Source organism: Clinocottus analis, unplaced genomic scaffold (genome assembly GCF_023055335.1).
Source record: "Clinocottus analis isolate CAN_PGR_092001 unplaced genomic scaffold, fCliAna1.0.p SCAF_13, whole genome shotgun sequence".
Taxonomy (NCBI): Eukaryota; Metazoa; Chordata; class Actinopteri; order Perciformes; family Cottidae; genus Clinocottus; species Clinocottus analis.
In genome coordinates, this window is record NW_027175854.1 from 2,314,918 (window position 1) to 2,330,446 (window position 15,529).

General features: G+C 43.1%; 2 protein-coding genes across 3 annotated transcripts; both read left to right on the forward strand.

Annotated features, from left to right (window-relative positions):
• The first annotated feature begins 230 nt into the window (after positions 1–230).
• Positions 231–10,481, forward strand: sapcd2 (suppressor APC domain containing 2). Of its 2 annotated transcripts, none has more exons than XM_068574802.1 (6): positions 231–1,217; positions 4,147–4,280; positions 7,514–7,660; positions 8,237–8,338; positions 8,761–8,871; positions 8,975–10,481. In XM_068574802.1, exons 1-6 carry the CDS (start codon positions 425–427, stop codon positions 9,101–9,103), a joined length of 1,416 nt encoding a protein of 471 aa, XP_068430903.1. In that variant the 5' UTR covers positions 231–424; the 3' UTR covers positions 9,104–10,481. The 2 variants fall into 2 exon arrangements, with proteins under 2 accessions (XP_068430903.1, XP_068430904.1); XM_068574803.1 differs by having other exon boundaries at positions 8,764–8,871.
• Positions 10,482–14,526: 4,045 nt separating this feature from the next.
• hcar2 (hydroxycarboxylic acid receptor 2-) lies at positions 14,527–15,405 on the forward strand. The gene has a single exon (XM_068574913.1). It carries the CDS (start codon positions 14,527–14,529, stop codon positions 15,403–15,405), a length of 879 nt encoding a protein of 292 aa, XP_068431014.1.
• The last annotated feature ends 124 nt before the right edge of the window (positions 15,406–15,529 follow it).

Consider the following 15,529-nt stretch of genomic DNA (forward strand, 5'->3'; position numbering starts at 1 on the left):
GTGGAGGGGGATAATAAAATCCAGCCTTTATGAATAACGTCTCAGCATTAGTAATAACAAAAGCACAACTCAAACTGGAGCCTACCTCAGGCCTGGACCAATGAGCGTCGAGCTCGTGCACACCGCGGCCAATAGCTGGTCCCGGGACGCTCGCGCACAGCCGTTTGAAGGGCGGTCCTCTCTAGAAAAAGGAAAGTATGGCTCAAAGAGCAGGGGAGTTTCGACGGGAAGGTAGGCAACCAAAACGGTTAAATACAGAGCACATTTTAGGTTAAAACGCGGTTTTATGAGATGTATTTTGCTGCTTAGTACGCGTATATGCTTTGTATTATTCGTCATTATTCGGCTGTGTGTTAATATAAAGTTAGCCAACTCGTTTTGGTGTGTTTTTGATTGATTAGTCGTTTAGAGTATCATTGCATTCATGGCTTTGATAGCGACCGACCAGGGCTGCAAATTGAACGGGACTTCGGCGATTTACGGCCGAGTTGGAGCAAGAAAAGAAGTGTTTCACGGCAATGCGGAGGGCTTTAAAAGTGTCAAAATGCACCCGAAAGAGACGGAGTATTCAACAGATGGCCTGCCCAAAGCCTTCCTGCTCAGCCTGAGGACACTGTTTGACATTTTGGATGACGCTGGACGGGGCTATGTCCACATCTCGGAGATCGAGACCCGCTGGCAGGGGGCGGACACCCAGGATCTTCCCGGCGGGGTGCTGAGCTGCCTCAGGAGGGTCACCCCGCCGCATGGCTGCCTCACCTTCGAGCGCTTCGTTGCGGGGCTGCGCTACTCGATGCTCAACCCGGAGCACAGCGCACACTTCAGGGCCCAGGCTGCCGTGCACCCGCAGCAGGCACCAAAGCAGCCCCAGAAACCCGCACCGCTGTCCACATGCAGTGTTGGGACCCGGGTTGAGAACAAGGTCCGTCCGCTGGGGCCGAGCAACGTGACCAACACCCTGCAGCACCGGGCGTCCTCCCTGCAAAGCCGCGGCAGGCCAGAGGAGGTGGGGCCCGGGTACCCCGCGTGTGGACCTGCGCGGTACGGCCCGGTCTTCGAGAGGTCCGGGCGGACTTTGGAGCAGCATTCTGTCGCTCCGGGAGGCGGGTGTTACCGGGCCGACCCGGGGCATGCCACCAAACCCACACAGCCCCAGCAGAGCAGGGTCAGGTCCATTGAGTCGCTGGCTCTGGAGTCCCCGCAGCTCCAAGAACCAAGTAAGTGGTTCCGTGTGTGTGTGTGTGTGTGTGTGTGTGTGTGTGTGTGTGTGTGTGTGTGTGTGTGTGTGTGTGTGTGTGCGTGCGTGCGTGCGTGTGAGAGATGGGTTTTTGAACCAGTTTACTGAGTTCATGGAAGACTTATGTCAATAGTTAAACCCCTGTCTGTCAAAATCCAGATATAACACTCTTATTCCAAAATACAAACCTCATCTGCCAATCAACAGCTCAACCAAGCGGTTGCTGTCATGCAGTTCTCTCTACTGCCATCCCTCTTTTATTAATGAGGGATGGATTATCAATGTTTTTTAGAGCTGCAAATATTGTTTTTATCTGTTGGTTATTTTTTTTTCTATTAATGTTTAGCTCAAAAAGCCAATGGTGAGGTCTTTAAATTGCTTGATTGGTCTGACTGTCTGTCCGAAAGTCAAAGATATTGCATTTATCTGATATGAAAAAGAAAACGTTGCATCTGCATAATCAAAATATCCATGCAAGATGCTACTGCCTGCAGTTACATCTTTATTTCACTGCCATCCCACTTTTTGTTTGTCTCTCAGTTTCAATATGCTACTGACTTAAAACAAAGACAAACTCTTATTTGGACACCAAGAAAATGTGCATGAGATTGAGTTAGAAGTAGAGCTGCTGTGTGCCTAAATACCCACAGAACAAATACACATAACACTGAATCCATGAGCAAGCCAATTGATTGCATGCATTCCTGTGTTGATGTGTCCACTTCAGTCTTGCCAGCTTCGATCTCATATTCTAATTTAATTGGATGCATTGGTCCATGATATACACACAAGTGCACAATGTCTGCAGAGGGCTTGTATTTGCAGGTCAGTAATTGTCATCCAGAAGGAGCCCCACAAAGGTAAACATGGCAACTTTAAAAGGAAGTATTTCCTGAATTCTCATTAGGGGGTCAACAAAAGTCATTGTTGGGTTTTGAAAACGCACTTCTCAAGTCTCAGTGTTATGTCACAGCTTAAACAGACCCTGTTAAAGGGCCTCTGCCGCAATGGTGGGTGACTAGTTGAATAATTGCCGTTGTTAACCCCAGGTCAGGTCAGAGGTCGTGTCAGACATTCCTGCAGACATTTATCTATCTTGAAGGTTTGAGGGAGCACAGTAATCCTTGCCATGACCCCTCTGACTCAGGAACGGGTGATGGTCTGATTGCATGTTCATTTTAGCCCTGGTGAGCTGGATGTAGGAGCTGCTGCTGATACATTGCCTGCTCATTATCTCGTTCATACAGGCTCTCACTCACTTACAAAGTCACTTTTGTTTCTCGTCCTCTCACAATCATACAACATTTATTTCACATGATCTATTCCTTCTCAAACACACACACACACACACCACACACCACACACACGCTCAGCGAGTCGGTCTGAGTTTGCCTGCTCTCTGGAAAGCCAGGCCTGTCTAGAGCTGTAAGAGTGAGACTCTCCCACACTCGCTCTGTCGAGCCCTCGAGGCGTTCACTGCTTACACCACTTTCTACACTAGTACAGTGGTTTTCTATAATGGGTAGATGGACAGATACGCCATGTTGCCTAAAGTTCAAATACTTTTGTGTACTTTTTTTGTGAGCTTTCATTAAGGGAAATCCTTTTAGAATGAGACAGTGTATCCAAAAACACATAAGTGTTTGATACTATGTCCACTCACTTTGTTTGGGTAGTCCACCAGCAGACCAGCGGCGTCTGTGCAGTAATCTCTTGCATGCAGCCAAACCCGGTTGGATTAGACCAGATTACAGCAGAAAGGCCAGGGCTCACTGAATCACAGCAGTGGTGAAATCCTGCCCAACACCCTGGACATCACCACAAAAGTCCTGCTACTTCCACTCTCCACTTCATCAGAGCTGCACATATTTCAGCTGTGGAATGATGGGAAATTCTCAGAAACATTTATGCGAGTTTAAGGGGAATCAAGCAGGGAAATCTTTTTGTGTGTTATCTTTGGAATAACCGAGTTGGGTTTCAAAGTTTGTTTTTGAGTTTGGATACGGCAGCTCATGGAACAAGTTCAACAATAAGTATTTTTAGTAGCCGTTTTGGAACTTTCAATCATATCACATGATCTTCTTTGTGGTTTTCTAAAATCAACATAAGTCTGTCTCTTGATCACAACAAAGCAAACATCCCAACTTCACTGCAGCCAAAAAAGTGACGCCTGATACAAGGACCTCCTTTAACTGAAGTAGGTTGCACTGTCTCGTTCGGCTTTCTGAGATGTTCTCCCCACAGTATGTTTAAACTCGGATATCTAACATATTTATGTCTCCTCCTCAGTCAAGTACTTTAACAAGGGACCATGATTGAGTTCAGCTTCTAGACACATTGGCTGCAGCTCCCTCTGGTGGTGTAAACTGGAAACTCCAAGTCCTTATCAGCAAAACTAATGTTTCTCTTGTGGTTTTCCTGGTATTCCTCGTTACTGTTTTGTCTGCAGATGGAGTAATTTTGCTCATTGAAATTTAATCTAACATTTTATAGACCAGGGACTGAAAATGTACCAATAATCTAAAACAGTACACTCATTTAAACTATTGTCTAATAAATCATTATAATATTTTTTACCATTAGGAATTTTTAGACTCACATTTTTTAAGATTATGCACTTTGAGTGTTTCTCTCTGTAGAAAGAAAAATACATAATTTTACATTCAGTATATGATAAAACCATCGTATGAAAAAAGCTGTCATAACCTTCATTGCCACCAGTAAAGTTGCACATTTTTAATTGCCTAAATGTTTAGAGTAAGTCACATTTTCAAATGTTTTCATTAAAGATTGCCCAAAGTATGTTTACCCTGTACTGTAAATACAGTTATCAAAACTGCAGTTATTACAAAGTGCATACCAGACTAGAGTGTTGAAATCTATTAAATCTGTATTGTTTGTTTCTTTAGGTGTCGTAAGATCAGGTTTACCAAGATCTCAGAGCGAATCAGCAACAGGATTTAATGGTGGCTCCAGGCGACACGGGCGGAGTCGGGAAGAGCAGAGGCGGCATACCATATCCAACGGAGTGGATTACGGAATGGTTGGTAAACACACACACACACACACACACACACACACATTTAAACCGTCTGCGTCGTAAAAAGGGCCAGACCTGGGCCGTAGTCTTACTCACGTTTTAGTTAGAAACCGTTCTGAATGTCAGTAATGTGTACATGAATGCATATTTTCATTAACAACTGGTTGAACAGCAAACCAGGTCGTGGGATGATAATAGTGATACATGAGTCTTCAGTGGATCCACCCAGTTTCTGTTTACGTGTGAAGAACCCTGTTCAACAACTGCACCCACCATTTCAAACCAGCTTCTTCAAAAATATCCCTTCATTTGAAAACCTGTGGTCTTCACAGGTAGAACTGTCCCGACAAACAAAATAAATCTGCACATCTCTGGTTGTCTGATGTTATATCTCAGTGGAGATTTGACAATAAGACACCAAACTCAGTGCTGTTTGGTTGATTTTAATGCATAAAGTTACTATAGCTCAGAACGCTGTAATGTAAACTTTTGGTTTATAATACAGCTTTTCAACGCTGTTGGCAATCAGTGGGTTCTGTTACCCCGCCCATTGAGATCATCATTTCTGTCAACTAAATTAAAATGAACTTCAGTGGGATTGATTATGACAGAAATTGGGGCTTTTAAAGATAGAGGGGCAGGGACGGAGTGAGAAGGAGGGGGAAAAATAATTTATGGATATGGGAAAGTAAACAGTGGAAGCATGTTTCCAGGAAGAGGTTTTCTCTAGAGGCTCTTCTCCAGTTCACTCGCTATTGGCCCCCACATTCCCCTCCCCTCCCTCGCCCCTCTGCCTCCCCCTCATTCTGCCCCTCCCACCCTCCAGTCGGGACCTCATGCCTCCCTTCACTCTTCGTCTCTCTCCGTCTGCCTCACCATTTCTCACTCTCTCTCGCTTGCCTCCTCTCCCTCTTTCTTTCCCCCGTTTGTGTCGCCGTCTCCGTCTCTTTTTCCCCCCTTTGGCCTCCGTGTCTGGAGAGGCTGACTGGCCGGCTCCCCTCCTTCTCACTCCCTCCCTGCCCCTCTCCTCCTCCCCCTTTCCCCCTGGCCCTCCCACCAAGGCCGCCTTGGCCCGCTGCTGCCCTGATGGTAGTGAGCCGGGTCGGGCCCAGGGGCCGGATAGAAGTAGAGGACTCGCTCGGCCGGCCCGGCCCGGCCTGGACGGCTGTGTTGGCGGCATACACGACCGTCTTCATCCCCCTCAGCAGTAGCCTGTACAGCAGCAAGGCCCTGCACTTTTTCCTTTGGGTGAGTAGCACGAGAGGGAGAGAGAGACAGAGAAGGAAACGGAGAGAGGTGTTTGTAGAAGATAAAAACTTTAAGTTCGTCTTTGAGTTGGTTATGTGCATTTCAGGATTTGAAGACAGTTGTTTTGACATTTAATTGTGACCCCTGACACATGTAGAATTGGAGGAATTCGGTGTTTGATGTTGAAGAGGATAAACTATTTATTTGGTCTAGTTTTAGGGACCTGCTGAGGTATTGTTGTAGCTGATTAATCGTTTAGTAGATTGCCAGAATTTTATCTCCGACAATTTGTGATTTTGTTTACCATGCAAAATGTGAGGAGTTAATATTTTTTTCTCCTTCACATCATTATCATTAAATATATTTGAATTATGGACTGATCGTTTGACAAAACAAGCAGGAAGTTGTATTATTTTTAACTGTATTTTTTTTAAGATTTCATATATTAAGTGATTGTTAGTGTAAGTGTTAGTGATGTTAGCCTTAACCGGTTGTACTATTGCAGAGCTTCAGGTTTTGGATAAGGCTGAAAAGAGTTGATAATTTTATTGACACAATTGAATTGACATAAGTCATTGATAAAGAAAGAAAATGTGAATAGATCCTGGTTTCGTTTTGCTGCTTTTCTCTTCAAAACAAAGGATTTTATACTGTCTATAACAATTAAATCGAATAATCAGAAAAAAAAAGTGGACATGTGCATGTAAATACTTGTTAGTTGCAGCTCTAAACATCTTTGTTTTGGTGACTGTTGGACTTGTGCGTTGCCACTGATCTGCTGTTGCATTGTAGCTCTTCAAGGTTCGGTCCACACTGTTTCACGGTGCTTTGTAGTTGAACGATCGTTTGTTCTTCTTTGTGTTTTTACCTCAACAGCTTATGCAACGGGTGTCATGTTATTGTATGTGTGTTGTTGTGTGCATTCATTGTTCATTCAGCCAGCACACAAACATACATGCACATATTTTCCGCACACTTTCAGCCATCTGCTGTTCTGCTCCCCTCTCTCTCTCTGTGTTTTCTTTCTTTTTTTCTCTCTCTCTCTCTCTCTTTTTAAACAGTTCCTGCTTGTAGACGACCACACATTCAAGCAGCCTGACACCGGGTCATGCTTCATTCTAGACACCCTACCCGTCCGACCCCCTCCTCTTCCCCCCCAACTCCCCCTTCCTTTCTATGTACTCTCACTTTGGGCTTCAGGAAAGAGCCCACATATTTAAAAACCGAGTGTGCTATGAGACTCTTGAAATCTTTTGTCCTGTTTTAGTTGACTTTGGCAACACGCATCGCTGTGTAGGAGCACGGCTGTGTTTTTAACAGCACTGATGAGCGATGATCAGAGGAATGTACGGAGCGACACGGGGGACATGACGGGTGGACAGAAAGCTTGACACACCAGGTGGCTGAATGCCAGCAATGAGGCCTGTGGCAGTGTGCTGCATGGACAGCCTGGTCAGCACAACTCAATGCAGCCTTGCTGGCGCACACACACACACACACACACCATACACACATCTTTCTTTCTCTTTCACACACACACACACACTGGGGTGGCCATAGTTGAAGTGCTGTTTACCCCATTCTTAGGTTGCTGCGTGGTTGCCATGACGGCGGACTGATTGCTCCTCTAAACAGGCTTCAGGATGGGAGAGAGTTCGGCACAATTGGTTTGGCGCCATTGTCTCCGCCGGCACAAAAGAGTTCGCTGCAGATGCCCTTGTGAAAAGATGGGAGTTTGTCTCCCGTGCAGGCTGGCAGCCAAAAATCAATAATTAGATTTGATCTCGGCGTCGACCTGAAAGCTCTCTTGGTGATGGCATGAATATGAACAGTGAATGTGCTCTGTCTCTCTGAGATCTGTACTGAAAGTGACTTCAGACAGGTTCGCTTTTGTCTGTTCCTAATCACATTTCTTCTCTCTCCCTCTCCCCCCCTCCGTTTTCTCTTTTCAACACTAAACCCTCCTCTTTAACTTTCGACTCACACAGTTGAAGCAAATGAAAGAGCTGGAGCAGGAGAAGGACTCCCTGCTGGCGGGCCTGGAGGTGGTGGAGCGGGCCCGCGACTGGTACCAGGGCCAAATCCACAATGTCACAGAGAGACAGCGGCAGGTCGGCCAGAGCTCCCAGTCCGCGGTCAGTTCAAACACGGGTCTAAAACTGGTAAAAGATAATCTATATGGATGACAAAAGTACAAATATCTCATCATGAAAAGATATTTCCAGCACATATGTGATAAAGATTCATAGCATTTAAAAAAAAAATACAAACCTTTGAACATCTATGAACCACAGATTTATTTATTGTTTGACCGAATCATAAATACTGAGTATTAGATTTTGGTGCCAGTCCCACAGAAAGGAAAATGAAGGTCTTCTTCATGTTCAGTAGTCAAACAGGGTAAAATACCTTATGATAGAACGCGAGGCAGATGTTTATTCTTCCCACAGTAGCCTCAGTAATATCATGGTTTTGCATTCATTATATACTGGCGGTTGCTTAACAATATGTTCTCAAGTATTAAAAAACATATTTTGCACTGTTCTTCCTTAGAGTATCCTGCTTATAAACAACTTTAAATCAACCTCCTTTTACCAAAGTTGGTCCTTGGTTGGCTACACCATCATTACTGCTTGTCACCTTGATCTTTAAGACCATTTGCTGCTCTCTTGAATATTATTTTAATTGTCTTTTATGCTCTCTTCTCTCAGGATTTCTTCACAGAAGCCAATCAGAGTCGCATGAATGTTCTAATACCCAAATTGCAAGAAGTCAACCGCTGCCTAAATGACCTTATTTCCTGCTCCGGGATTGTGAGTGTTGCCTGTTGTCAAGAATTTCTCAATTTCTTGCAATCTAAATACAATGCATGAATTATCAAATGTATAGACATATGCATATGTGAGTTTTTATAGATGTTTCAACACTTTTTTTTCGAAACTATTAGGATCCATGCTGCAAATTTGAAAATGGTCAAAACATTTATACCGTCATAACTATTCCCATTCACATCAGCCTCTGCTGTACTTATAGTTGAACTGGTTTGACCGAAATTAGCCCATTTTAGCAAACTAGCATGCTAAACCAAGAATAGGACCGTGATAAACATTACACATGATAAACATATGCTAGTAGCGGTAGCATTTAGCTGTAATTAGAGTTGCTGACATGGCTTTTCAATGTAAGTGTAAATGATAACACTTTCACTTTAAGACTGGTCCCTCTTTGTTCCCAGCAGTCTTTTCCTTCCGGCTCTGCTCAGACAGCAGCTAACCCCCAGCCTCCGGGTCCAGCTCCTCCCCAAGCCATCCAGAGACTGAAGGACCAGAACCGACTTCTCACTCAGGTTCGACACGTTCGACATCATTAGACAGAGATCACTAAGAGTTTCCAGTCAGTGCCTCGATTTTCAGTCACTCACTTCATTTATTTTCCTTCTTTACATGAAGGAGGTGACGGAGAGGAGCGAGCGGATCGCCCAGCTGGAGCAGGAGAAGTCGGCGTTGATAAAACAGCTTTTCGAGGCTCGAGCCCGCAGTGTGCAAGACACCAGCACCATGGACTCCACCTTCATCTGAAAGCAAATACACTCCACCCAACACCTTCCAATGTTAGCCAAACGTTTTCAGCTGGGAATCATCATGACGCTGGTCCCGAGCAAACTTTTATAAGACTGTAAGCTGACTGTTGTTGATTAACACTCGGAGCACCTTTTAGCCATGACACCCTCGACTGCAGCACGTGACCAGTTCACCCCAAACCAAACCACGCACTACCTACATGTGACTGGACCCGAGAGTCTTTTACTTGCTGCCTTTTACGTTTTCTGCACAAACACTCCAACTAAACTGAAAAGACACGATCAACAAAACCAGCAGGGTCTCATGAGATCCCATCACTCCAATCTTGCAGGACTACAGCATCTGCAAGATTTACACACCCAATCCAAAAAGACTGTTTTTTTTTGTTTTAACTTAGCGGAGGGGGGTTGGTTTCTGTTGGAATAAAATGCCATATTCTCACAGTTTATTATGAAAACAAATCATCAGCTACATCGGCTTGCTGTGACCTATCAATTACCTTTTCTTTTGTTTGGTACTTTGATCTTAGTGATAATAAGATACACCTTGTCCATGTCATTCAGTATTTCCTTCCTTTTAATGTAAATTATAATATGTTTACCTGATAATAGCTTCCTGGGTTTTAGAGTGTTTAAAATGCTGAGAGACTAGATTTAAAGAACCGTTTTTGTATTATGGTAGCATGTTTAATGTTAAGACCTTTTAGGGATTTGAATTTTTATTTTTTTAAGGTTGAAAAAAAGAGATGGGAGGACAGCCTACGAGCTGTAGATGCAGAGGCGGACGAAAGAAGTTTGGGAAGTTTGCACTTAGAAGAGAGCTGAGGAGGACAAACGAGACGGTGAATGTGTCGGAGCGAGAGCTCCTTGGTGGGGAGATCTTCTGATGTCGCATCAGAAGCAAAAGAAATCACTTTGGCTACCTAATGCTGCGTCCCCTATATGTGTTTACAGTGGATTCTTTGCATGGGTCATATTTTAAGCTCCAAAATATTTATCTTCTGAAGAGATTTTCTGTTTGAAACCTGGAGATTAGCACAAATGTAAAAACCCATTTTGTCCCTTTTACCAGGATCAGCTTGAAAATGTGGGCTTTAGACTAAAAATAATAATGTAAAAATCATCCACAACGTTTACACGATAATTATTTAGTTAGTGGGTGGTGGTAGAATAAAAAACAAACATTGTAGTTTTATAACGGATCTGTATGGTACTGGTGGGATGTCTGCACATAACACATTGTTGATGTCTGTTTCCCATGTGTTTGATTGTATTTCTCTTGCTGCTCAAACTGCATTATGTGTGAGTGAAACTCTTTTCCTTCGGCTTTCTCTTGAGAGTATTCATTCAGAAAAAATGTAAAATAATAAACTCGACCAAACTAGGTTGACTGGATTCTGTGGCTCCTTGCTTTGTGTTTTTCCCTCACGGTTCAAATAGTCCAAACACTTATATAGAAGTATTAAATTATGGATTTAAAATACTTTTAAACCAAAGCACTGCATATAACAATTATCAAATGTACATTACATTTTTTTATGTACAAATAATTATTCCAACTATCTTTCACATTTCATATTTATTGTCCTTCCATGTGAAGATGGCAAACTATTTTTAAAATGGCAATTCATTCAAATAGCCAGAAGCTTGTTCAGGGTGTTGTTGTTTTTTACAGGTTTTGATCAATGATACATCAGTTCCAATAATCGATCTCCGTTCATTGACATTAAAGTAGATCATAACCTAAACTCAGGAACTCCAACCACCCAGTGTTCTCACTTCTGCATTACTGCTTCCAGATTTTGATGTGCACATTTGATGGTGGGAAGTTAACTTTGAATTGAAGAGAAAAGACTAAACTTTCTTGAAATAAAGCATGAGTGCATTTCCAGGAGGGTCTGTTCTGCTTAGTTCTGTTATGACCTCCTGTCATGAATTAGGGTAATGTCCCTCGATAGCGAGTGATCTGATGTAATTCACGCACCACATTTCCACTTCCCCCTCCGATGTGATGAGTTAGTTAATAATAACTGCAGACCAGCGCTGCTGAAAACTCGCTAATCCACGCTGCATGTGTTTGGTTTCTCCGCTGTGTCTGTGCAGTCTTTCTCCGGGGCTGCAGACCTGATTGGGGATTAATCAGTGGCCTTGATTGGACACACCTGTGTGCCTCGTGCGTGACAGCTCGAGCCTCACAAGTCGTCGTTGCGGCTCGTGCGTTCTGTCTTTGTTTTTCCAGCACAACACGATGCAGCGGCCACTCCCTCCACCACGGACCACACAGCTTCCTCCCAGCCATTTGTTTTACTTACTTAGACTTACTTTTCCGTTAACGAATCACACTTTTTGTTAAGTATATTCACGTCTCACGTTTTTTGTCAGTTTTAGAGCGTTTTTATACCACAACTTTAATGAGTTTGCAGTGAGCATGGACTTTACAGTGAAGTAACTCAGCATTTAAACTTCTGAAATGGAAAATATTTGCATATTAATAGATTTTGTATTTTTCAATGAGGGAGACGGAGAACATCAAATAAGCTTTTAAGATTATGTTTCATGGTTTGAAGCTCATTTATGCTCTAATAACTAGTTTTATGACATTTGCCTCAGCTGATGGTTGTGTTGGTTAACATTTTTTCCTTTTTTCTCACAGACAGAAGTTTATTTGATTTCATGTGGCTGTTAAGCACAATATGATTTAAAAAGCTATTTATTTATATGGTAATTATTACCATCTACACAGGAAGAGCAGTGTCTATTTATAAAGGCTTATTATCTACATGACGGATCTAAATAATAATTTTTTTCAGAATCAGGTTTGATCAAAACCTCAAAAAGTAGCTGATCTAAAGACTTTCTGCTCCTCTAATAATGACAATTTGAATCTGTGTGAAGTGGAGCTTAATGCAAAAATGTTCTTATTTTTTACATTAATCACCACTCAACTTTACACATATTAAAAATGATTTGAATCTGTGGATCATTATTTGTGAGTAAAATTAAATGCATAATATAAATCGGAAAATATGTTCAACTGATGGGAAATTAAAACTTCAGGAAGCTCCAGGGATTTCTGAGACTTGTTTGAACAGAAGCAGCTGCACGCATGTGTGTGTATGTGTGTGTGTGTGTGTGTGTGTGTGTGTGTGTGTGTGTGTGTGTGTGTGTGTGTGTGTGTGTGTGTGTGTGTTACTGTGTGTGTTTCTGCTCTGATGCAGAATTTAACAAACCTGTGAGAGTCTTGCAGGAGAGAGATGTCTCTTCTTCCTTATAGGAGGGAGACACATCAGCTGTGAACCTGACACCAACACAAACACGTTCAGAGACAGACACACAAAGGTAAACAAACCTGGGTCAAGTTTCATCAGTGGGATTGTCAAGCTGTTCAAACAGCCTGAAACACACATGGAACAACACACTGTAACAACACAAAAACAACACACATAACCTGCAGTACACTGATGAAGAAGTGATCAATTACTCGATGTTAATGAACTCCAGTGGTCTACTTCCTCCACTACGTTCATTGATAACTTTAGTCACTAGATACTTTACAGAGTCAGATTAAGATTACAAAATGTTATCAACAAATAAATCATGATATTACAATAGTAATAAGACTATTTATCCCAGGGAAAATTATATTTACCAGATGCAATACTAAGTGATTCATTAATGAATAAATGACCATAATCCAATAATTATCATACATTAATTTGAACGGTCCTATTTTGCAAAATTTGTTTTTTTAGGTACATTGTGATGCTTTTACTATTATACTTTTATGTGACATTTACTTGTAACAGAGTATTTATGCAGCATGGTATTGCTACTTTGAAGTAAAAGTTCATCATCATCATTAACGTCATCTTTCAACAGTGCGTTTTAATGTCTAATAAAAAGATTAGTGAAAGGTCACCTGAGAGGTCATTCAATAAACCTGAAAAATAACACCATCTAACAAGCTAAGACTCAGAAAAACATAATTAAATAGTACTGTGAGTGTGACTTGTGGTGCGAGAAGTCTCTCGCTCTACAGAGACACGGGTCCCTGTTCAGCATGTTGGGTGCAGCACAAACCCGTCGACGAACATCCCATCTTGAAACATGTCAGCCTCACGTAACATATTACACATCGTTACACTGACTTGAATCAGAAGTGATTTTCTGAACTGTTGCATCAGTTGTTTACTGACGATTTTCCGCCAGGCGCCATCAGTTTGTTGCATCATTGCCAATCGGTGTGAATGGATGATGGCTTGCCACAACACGTACTCCACATAAACCTGTTTTGCATATATTTCCCTGCTCTGTTCACCAACTCACCTTCACACTTTCACACATCTTAATCCTGGTTTTATGATTATTGTATTCTTAATTTTAAATGTGTGATGGATGTACGTGGGGCCAAAAAAGACAACGTAGCATGGAGGGAAAGTCTTCAGCTCCCACGCCCTCATCTGATTGGACGATCAGGATCCCTGAAGTGTTGGGTCATCTTCCAAAAGATGTTTTCCATAGTTTGAGGTAGGGGCTCTGTATTTGCTTACACTGGGACAAACATAGACAGGAGTCACAAGGACTAAGTGGGGACCCAATCAGTCCCTTTAGGAAGGTGCTGCACGGGTGAGTTTTCAGCTCCTGATCTCTGAATTCAAATACTGCAACTGTGCATCTTGTGCCTTGGGATAGTTCATCATCCTCATAGCTGTGTCTTTTATTGTGGTAATTATCTGCAGACTTCATTCGATGTGTTACATGTTCTGCAAGACACAAGCATCTTTGTTTGTAGTCCGGTGGCACATTTGCATTTCCCCCTTAGATACAGAGATAGGGGAATGAGCCGCCTGTTGACATGGTGGAAACATGGAGGAAGACATGCAAACAGTTGAGCGAGCCTCTTCATTAAGCCACACTCGACATGCTGCCATTTCATTGGCTGTGCATGAGCGCATGGAAATGAAATGGGTTGAGGAGTCAGTGAGACCGTGACACAGACAGTTGAGGGAAGATCAGTTCATTAGACTAGACGATAAGTGCCTGATCAAGGTAAGAGGCTTCTGTTATACAAAAAGTGCATTGAATTTGAATTTAAATTTTACATTATGCATGAGACCACTTTATGTGTGTTGCTTTGTTTTTCAAGTTCAAGAACTACATGATTGAAAGCAACTTTTTCTCTCTCAGAAAATATGCTGGAATAAAATATGCATTATTCTTTATTACTTTTTGTAAATGGCCGTGCCTCAGACTTCACTTTTCTTTTACTTTAGACTAAGATAACATCACAGTTTTGCTCAATGAGCGACGTACAGAGAGAATTTTGGGGAACTATATTTTCTTGAAAGTCATACTCTAAGATTAGACTGACAAGTTCTCTGTTCCTCTGACAGCTCTTCATTCCTCTGGCTATGTCCTCTGATGGAGGTTTTATACAGCAACTCCTCGCTGCTTGTCGTCTCTCACAGACCCCCCAACTCCACTGCTGGTGAGTGGACCGTGTACGAGCATTGCAAAGACAAGCCCGCTGCTATCATCTGGTACCTGGGCCTGCAGTTCATCAACATGTTTCTGGGCATCCCGGCTAACCTCATGGTGCTGTGGCTCATCCACAAGAACAAGGGGGACTCCTCCACCTCAGATATCTTCATCTCTCACCTGGCGACTCTAGACGTACTCTTCTGCCTCACCCCTCCGCTTGAGCTGGCCAACATAGTCTTCCTCACCACCAGCAGCACCTGGTATGTCCTGCGCTTCTTTTACGGCATCAAAGACTCCTCGCCTCTCTTCCTCTCCTGCATCTGCCTGGACCGCTACATGGCCGTGGTCCACCCCATCACCTTCACCAGGCTCAAGGACCGCCACCACAGAGCAGTCCTGGCCATCGTAGTCTGGCTGATCACTCTGGCCTACGCTGCGGCTAAATGTGTGGGCAACATCGCCAACTTCGACAAGGTCTTCACGGCGATGATCCTGGCAGCGTTCGCCTTCATGGTGTTCTGCAACATTGCCATCCTCTGGGCGCTGAGGCAGTCTGGGCCCGGCAGAGACGAGATGCATCCTGTGAAGAAGAGAGCCTTCAAGATGGTCCTCATCATCCAGGCTATCATAGTGTTCAACTACTTCCCCCCCGTCGCACTGTTCCCCTTCCAGCACTACTTCTCCCCCGACGTGTTTCAATGCTACATCCACTACGTCACATTCGGCTTGATGGACTTCAGCAGCAGCATTCAGCCGATGCTCTATCTGTCCAAGGAAAAGCTCAACTGCTGCATGAGCTGCATGACACAACTCCGCTAGGGATACATGTTGTTGTTTTTAATATACGAATATCCTGTTCTTGTTTGAGTCGTTATTAAAAATATGTATTGTTGCAGTAGTTTCCAATGGGCCGCTCAAGGAAGGCTAAAAAAATGTAAGTTCT

What these genes read in the sequence shown, in the direction of transcription:
- sapcd2 (XM_068574802.1), top strand. Translation starts at nt 425, where the DNA reads ATGGCTTTGATAGCGACCGACCAGGGCTGCAAATTGAACGGGACTTCG. An exon ending in CCCGCAGCTCCAAGAACCAA is followed by an intron (nt 1,218 to 4,146) that starts GTAAGTGGTTCC and finishes TTGTTTCTTTAG; the next exon opens with GTGTCGTAAGATCAGGTTTA. An exon ending in GCCAGAGCTCCCAGTCCGCG is followed by an intron (nt 7,661 to 8,236) that starts GTCAGTTCAAAC and finishes CTCTTCTCTCAG; the next exon opens with GATTTCTTCACAGAAGCCAA.
- hcar2 (XM_068574913.1), top strand. Translation starts at nt 14,527, where the DNA reads ATGGAGGTTTTATACAGCAACTCCTCGCTGCTTGTCGTCTCTCACAGA.